The sequence below is a fragment of the Galeopterus variegatus genome, unplaced genomic scaffold (genome assembly GCF_000696425.1).
Source record: "Galeopterus variegatus unplaced genomic scaffold, G_variegatus-3.0.2 Scaffold6136, whole genome shotgun sequence".
In the NCBI taxonomy this organism is placed as follows: domain Eukaryota; kingdom Metazoa; phylum Chordata; class Mammalia; order Dermoptera; family Cynocephalidae; genus Galeopterus; species Galeopterus variegatus.
The window spans coordinates 91,753-99,401 of NW_007732247.1; the positions used below are offsets into that span (position 1 = coordinate 91,753).

Below are 7,649 nucleotides of genomic sequence, written 5' to 3' on the forward strand. Positions count from 1 at the left end.
GCTCAGAGAGGCTAAATAACATGGCCAAAGGCTCACAGCCAGTAAGGTCAGAGTCTCGATTTGGACGGAGCTTATCAGACCACAAAGCTCTCGCTTTGTTGGCCAGCTGCTCCTTCCCCCATGCACGGGGACATTTGGTTTCATGGCTTTATTAACTGTCCTTATCAGCTGCCTTGCCTTAGCCTTGTCTGCAGTATCCGCTGTCTGCCCCACACGAATGTGAGTTACTTGAGACCAAAGACTGTCCCCCGACATCTAGTGCATGTGGCACAGGGGCAGGGGGTGTGTGCTGAGCGTATTGTGTTGGATTAAATGTAACAGAGTTAAACAGGGCTCTGGCCCAGGGACCTATGAAGAGGACAGTCCCAGGCACAGCTGGCTTGCTTTTGCCACTTCTCTCCACCCCTTCCTTCCGGAAATCCGGTTTGGCAGACCCTGCTGGGTTTCCTGTTGAATTGAAGTAACACCCCAGAACAACCTCTGGGGAGATCCACAGCAACCGTCCCGCACCCCATCTACTCTTTGTTTCAAACAAATCACTTCAATACTAATTAACTGAAATTTCTTTCCCAGCTTCTTAGCTACAGATTGAGCAGAGCCAGTGTTCTTCCCCCCGTGATGCAATCAATGATGTCAGAAGCAGAGAAGTTTGGAAGATTAATACTGCCCCAATGTGTGGATAAGAAAACACAGGCCCAGGGAGGGAAGTGGCTAAAATCGTATGGGGATAAGGCAAGGCACCTCTCTCCCTCTCTGAGGGATATTTATTCATTCTGGCATCCCAAGCCCCTCCTGGGACCCTACTTCTAACAGTTATCAATGAAAACAGGTCTTTTGGCTTCCACCCTGGATGTAGTCCAGGGGCTGAAACCTGGGCACAGACACCACCTGCTCTCCCCCACTTGGCTTAGCCTCCAGGCTCCTAGGCAGAACTGTCACCCCAACAAATCGGCTCATGTGGCTAGAAAGCTTCAGACTCACAAGGACTCTGAAGCCCAGTTTAGTTTAACCCACATACCTCTAAAAGGTACACGTGTCTTATTTATGTTCTATACAAAGACCCTGAGCCTCTGAGAAGTTAACTGGCTTGTCCAAAGTCACCCAACTAGTGAGTGGGATTAGAGCCTGCGTGGAGCCTCATTCCACAACCCCTAATGCGTCTCTACCTTAACCCGGCACCTGGCATAATCCAGGACACCTCAGTTAGCTGGGCTGCTCAGGCATTAGGTTATTCTGGGAAAGGGTTTTATCTGAGACTCTGGGCCCAAACAGGGCGTCTCGGGGCCTCAGTGACAAGGTGTGACACACACAGCCTCTGGCCTCTGGCCTCCTCTGCCACCTGCCAGGCTGCCCCACGCCAGCCAGGCCTGCAGTTTCCCCACCCACTATACCCAGACCCACACGGCCCTCCCACCACCATCACCCCAGGACTGGATTCGAGGCTTCTCCAGCCAGTGCTCCCGCAGTTGTCTGCCTTCTCTGCTGCTGTGTGCTGCTCCAGAGCACAGGGCCTGGCTCACAGGAGGCCCTCAGGAGGTATTGGTGGAGTGAAAGACGCTTGAAGTTTGGTTTCAAAGATCTTTCTCAATGGCCAGAGACGACTCTGCTGCCTCTATCACCGTTTACACACTGAATGGCTTGACGTGTGTGTGTGTTTCCTACTTCTCTGCCCTCCTCAGGATACAGAACAAAGTGCCCATAGACAGAATCCTCTGCTCCCTGACACCCCCGCTGGCCTGTCATTCTGCCCCGTGAGGTCTCATCCCTTTGAGTCCAAAAGCTTCTAGAGCCCAACCCAAGTGCAAGCAAGGGTGGCCAATAAACACAGGAAAGGATACCCAGTACTTCTATGAATCAAAGAAATGCAAGTCCGAACAACAGCGAGATGGCACTTTTGACCTATCAGATGGGCAAACATCATTTTTTTAAAAGGTGTGGTTTTAGGAACACAGGTAAAGATTCTGTAGGTAAAAACTGCGACAGCTTTTGGGGACAAAAAAAAATGAAACACTTCTAGGCATCTGTCCTACAAGAATATTCACACCCATGCACAAACTTGTATTACGATGTTCATCATAGAATGAATTGGAAAAAAAAAATTGGGCAGAACCCAGTTGTTTAAGGTTAACAGAGGTTGATTAAATTCATCATGGATAATAGTGAAAAAAAAAAATTGGGCAGAACCCAGTTGTTTAAGGTTAACAGAGGTTGATTAAATTCATCATGGAACAGTCATACAGCAGATGTCTCTCTGGCCACTTGAAAGATAAGGTAGATGTATATGGAGTGTGTGGAAAGATGCCCGCTGTCTTTGTTACGTGAAAAAGGCAAGTTGAAGAACATGTGTAACAGTGGCCTTTTCAGGTAAAAAAGAAAAGTGTAAGTGTGTGTGTGTGTGTGTGTGTGTGTGTGTGTGTGTGTGTGTGTGTGGTGTAGGTCTGTCTAACCCAAGCAGTAGTCTCTCTACTTCAAGGGCCACCTTCCTCTAGTACATTTTGAAGACAAAAGGAATATGTGTCTTATTGGTGACTCCTGAGTCATGTGGCAGCAGCTCGTCCCAACTCCACCCTCCCTGCCATTTCTACATCAGTCCTCCTCTGTGGACGCCTTTGCAGCACGGTGGCTGATGAGGAAAGACCACAGGTCATGCTGGGCCCTTTTGCGTCACTTCGTCCCCTGGCCCCACCCCCACCACGCTGGGCTGTGCGGGAGTACTGGGGACCAGAAAACATGTTAAACTCTACCCTAATTATAAACTTGTTCTCCAGTGGGCTTNCCGAGGGTTGCGATCCCGTTACCGGTCAGTAAAAAAGACAAAAAGGAAAAAATAAATAAAAGGTGTGGTTTTAGGAACACAGGTAAAGACTCTGTAGGTAAAAACTGCGACAGCTTTTGGGGACAAAAAAAAATGAAACACTTCTAGGCATCTGTCCTACAAGAATATTCACACCCATGCACAAACTTGTATTACGATGTTCATCATAGAATGAATTGTAATAGTGAAAAAAAAAAATTGGGCAGAACCCAGTTGTTTAAGGTTAACAGAGGTTGATTAAATTCATCATGGAACAGACATACAGCAGATGTCTTTCTGGCCACTTGAAAGACAAGGTAGATGTACATGGAGTGTGTGGAAAGATGCCCGCTGTCTTTGTTACATGAAAAAGGCAAGTTAAAGAACATGTGTAACAGTGGCCTTTTCAGGTAAAAAAGAAAAGTGTGTGTGTGTGTGTGTGTGTGTGTGTGTGTGTGTGTGTGTGTGTGTGTTGTAGGTCTGTCTAACCCAAGCAGTAGTCTCTCTACTTCAAGGGCCACCTTCCTCTAGTACATTTTGAAGACAAGAGGAATATGTGTCTTATTGGTGACTCCTGAGTCATGTGGCAGCAGCTCGTCCCAACTCCACCCTCCCTGCCATTTCTACATCAGTCCTCCTCTGTGGACGCCTTTGCAGCACAGTGGCTGTTGAGGAAAGACCACAGGTCATGCTGGGTCCTTTTGCGTCACTTCGTCCCCTGGCCCCACCCCCACCACGCTGGGCTGTGCGGGAGTGCTGGGGACCAGAAAACATGTTAAACTCTACCCTAATTATAAACTTGTTCTCCAGTGGGCTTTTGAAACAGATTTACTGAAACTGAGAATGGTGCACCCGAAGGTGACCCAAATCCTTGATTGAACCTGCCCTTCTTGTCCTGAAACCCTCCAGTTGGTAGATTCATGGACTGAGGAGGAAGACCCTTCTTGGTTCGGAAACTTGTCAAAGGAATTCCTTTAGTTCCCAGCACCGTGTTCCCAGCCTTGCTCCCCACAGTAGGCCCTGCCTTTGGCTTCCTTCCACATTCATTCCGTGTTTATTCACAGCCTTCAGGATTATAATCAAATGGCTAATGATACACACTGATATAACATATTAAATTGTTCCCCTAATGCCACTTAGAGTGTCACTTAGAGTGTTTCTACATTTTTTTGAATAGATGATGTTGCAATGAACATCTTTATGCATAAAGATTTTGCTTATATTGAATTTTAAGAATGAAGTTACTGGGTCGAAGAATATAATATAAATGTCTTTATGGTTCCTACTAAAAATTGCCAAATTGCTTCCAAAGGAATTACTCTGATTTATAATACTACCAACACTGATTGAATCTATGTGCTCCAGTGTAATCTTGCCAACAATGGCTCTTGGTGGTTTTTTTTTTTTTCCAGTTGGCTATTTTAGCAGATTATAGATAATATCTCAAAGCTGTTTTTCCTTCTTACTAGTGAGGGTGGAGTTCAGATTTTCAAAAGGTTTGTTTTAAAGGTGTCCTAAATTGTGGTCACAGGTGCTCTTTCCTCTCCACCCGGTTAGACTATAATAAATAGTATTAGTGATGATGATAACAAGAATTATAATTCCTTAGATCTTTAGAGCACTTCACAGTTTATAAACAGTTAGAACCATTATCTCATTTTATTCTACCAGTAGGCGAGGCAGGGCAAGGATTTCCCCACCCACTTCCTTTATAGATGAAACAGTTGAAACTATGCAAAGCATGTCTGGTTTGAGAGAGGAAGCCCACCAGGGCTAATGTAAATAATCGGGGGTTATTCAGAGATTGCAGAGAAACTGCTTGGTTTCTCTCTCTGGGGCCACGTGGCCTCTTCTGTCTGCTTCTTTCTGCATGTCCCAGCCTCCTCTCTGCAGATCATCTTTTTCTGTTTCTATGTCAGCATCCACAAGACTGAAAATAGCAACCACATCCAGGCTCTTGCCCATCCTTTTGGCTCAGGCCCCAACATCTAATCAGCTCTCCCCCTGAGCCCATCACATCTCAGATGCATTTCCCTCTGCCCAGCTGTCCGTCCTGGGTTGGGGACAGGGTGGGAGACAAGGCCATCTGGTACAAACAGTGGCGCTGGGGCTGAGGAGAGAGAAGGAAGGCAGATTCTCTTAGGAGGATGTGGGATGGGAAGCAAAGAGAGGCTTTTTATTACAACACTTGCTAAAAGCTGCTCGGGCATGGTCCTCTGAGCCTAGCTAGACTATAGCAATAACAATGTGCCAGGAATAATAGTTCTTATTATGCCTTCTCAGAGCCTTCTCAGAGAAAAGCCTCCCAAAGGCAAAGAGGAGATGGTCCTTTCCCTCTCTGATCACACCCTGGGACCTCCCGCCAGGCCTCAGTCAGGCTCTGCCCATAGCCCCAAGCCAAGGGGAGCCTCATTAGGCAGATTGCAGAAATCTTGGCATCTGAGGGAGAGGGTGCCTCTTATTAAGGGCACTTCCTAGCCCTGGCTACCCAGCCTCAGCCCTCGGTCCCTCTCTGCAGGTGCGGATCTGGGAAATACCCGAGGGTGGGCTGAAGCGGAACATGACTGAGGCGCTCCTGGAGCTGCACGGGCACAGCCGGCGTGTGGGGCTGGTCGAGTGGCACCCCACCACCAACAACATCCTGTTCAGTGCTGGCTATGACTACAAGGTACGCACCCGGGCGGGCAGCTGTGGTCAGAGCCAGCTCAGTGGGGGGGACAGGGAGAAAGAAGGGGATCTTTGGGGGCCCGTAGGGAGTACTGTTATTTCCGAAGCATGTTAACAATGTTGTCTTACATGTTCATTCACTCATTTATTCATTCACTACACACTGCTGAGCATCACCTGTGCACCTCATCATTCCTGGGGTCCACAGGGGCTGGAGGTATCTTTCCTGCCTTCTCTGGTGGTTAATGGACTGGAGGAGAATGTCTACTCCACACCCACACCCTTTGTCTGCCCACTTCTTAGCCAAGAGGTGGCTGTTGCCCTCCTAGTGGGGAAAAGGAGAAGCCAAAGCTGCTGGAGGGAAGAAAGTGGAGCCTCATCCGCTGCCCCCAGGCATGCCCTAAAAAGGGGGTGCCATCCCCCTGGGACCTGGCCAAGGAACGTGTATCCTTCTTGCTAATTGTGGAAACTGGGTCCAGGCTGGGGCTGGGATCTGTCCAGGGATATTAGTGATTTGTGTGGCAGGGACATGCCAGCCTTTTGATACAAAACTCAATGACACCATTCTGCATGCCAGCACACCCCAGGCCCTGCATGGGGCGTTTCTCCCAGGACGGTCAAGTGCAGACCTGGGACAGACACCCGTGCTCACAGCAACGGCTGACCCTGCCCCCTGCACATCTGCCCTCGCAGGTCCTCATCTGGAACCTGGACGTTGGAGAGCCAGTGAAGATGATCGACTGCCACACAGACGTGATCCTCTGCATGTCCTTCAACACGGATGGTAGCCTGCTCACCACCACATGCAAGGACAAGAAGCTGCGTGTGATCGAGCCCCGCTCCGGCCGTGTTCTGCAGGTGGAACCCTACATTTTTTTGAGGGTGGTGGGAAGCTTTGGGGCCTGGGGCTCAGCTTTCAGCCAGGCCTGGAGAAAAAAGCTGTGCCAGATCCCTTCTTCCATGTATGTTGCTACACCTCTGTTGACCAACCTGTCTGTTCTGGGCCCTTCTCAGTTCATAGGAACCCTGCCTTGTTCTATGTGGGAAGGAACCTCAGTACCCTTTCCTGCCCTACTGCACTTCCCTCCCCCAGAGGGGATTATTCTAGCCTGCTCTGGTGACACCATTAGCACATGAATCTCCAGGTGTTACCCAAGTCCCATCATGGGCCCAGGAGGAGGAATTTGGACTCACTGCCCAGCAAACTGCAAGAAATGGCTCAGGGTACCATCCCTATAGACGGCTCCGAGTGGGGAGGCTGATGGCGAACTCAGTTCAACTTATGGTCTTTGAGTCTTCAACTTCTGAGTCTCAGCTGTGAGGAAGGGGTTAGGTGCCATTAGTAAGCAATTAACATTTCTTGAGAACCTACTGTGTGCTAGTCATGGGGTTTTAGGTAGGATGGAAATTTGGATGAAATTTGAGGTTTGCCTCCTACACAAGAAAGCATTGATGCTTGATCTGGGCGTGTTTATCTTGAAAGAATCCAATAGTGTAACACCAGAAGGTTGTCTACTACTACTACAAGTAATAATCCTAGTTGTTGGCATCATTAGTATGAACTGACGTTTACCCAGAGCTCACTGTGTGGCTCTCCATTATCTCATCTAATCCTCAGGATGGCCCTTTTATTCTACACATGAGAACACCGGGCCTTGTTGAGACTTCCACAGTTCGAGGAGTAGCTAGATTCGGACCCAGAGCCCCTGGGGAACAGAAAGGATGTTAGAGAGCAGAGAACCCGACCTCCAGCTCGCCGATGCGGACACAAGCCCAGACAGGGTGAGGGGCTGTTCCCTCTTGAGCGAGTGGCACCAGCCTGAATCTGTGCACTGCTCCACTGGCCTCTTTTCTGACCTGATGCTGACTCACCTGGTGAAGGACTGTTGTGTGTTAGGAGGAAATGGAGGTGTCACGAGCTGATGTGAAGGAGAGGAGGCAGAGGACAGCCCAGTTAAGAAGGAGCCTCCTGAAGCGAGTTGTTGGACAGTGAGCCAGCATAAGAGTCCCTTGTTCTCCTGAGCCTGTTTCCTCATCCTCCAAATGGGGATAATGATCCTTTCCAGTAGATATTGCTGTGAGGATTAAAAGCAATGCCCCTGGTGAGAGCGCCTGGCGCGGTACATAGCCCCTGACGGGACTTGGCGAGGTTAGCTCTCCCCCCCCCCCCCCCCCCCCCCCCCCCCCC

General features: G+C 49.2%; 1 protein-coding gene across 1 annotated transcript in view; it reads left to right on the plus strand.

Moving 5' to 3' along the window:
* Positions 1 to 7,649, plus strand: part of CORO2B (coronin, actin binding protein, 2B) — a 76,875-nt gene that overhangs the window by 54,006 nt on the left and 15,220 nt on the right. The window contains exons 3-4 of the mRNA XM_008590480.1: positions 5,313 to 5,462; positions 6,155 to 6,319. Coding sequence (XP_008588702.1) covers positions 5,313 to 5,462; positions 6,155 to 6,319 — 315 coding nt within the window. The remainder of the gene's footprint in view (positions 1 to 5,312; positions 5,463 to 6,154; positions 6,320 to 7,649) is intronic.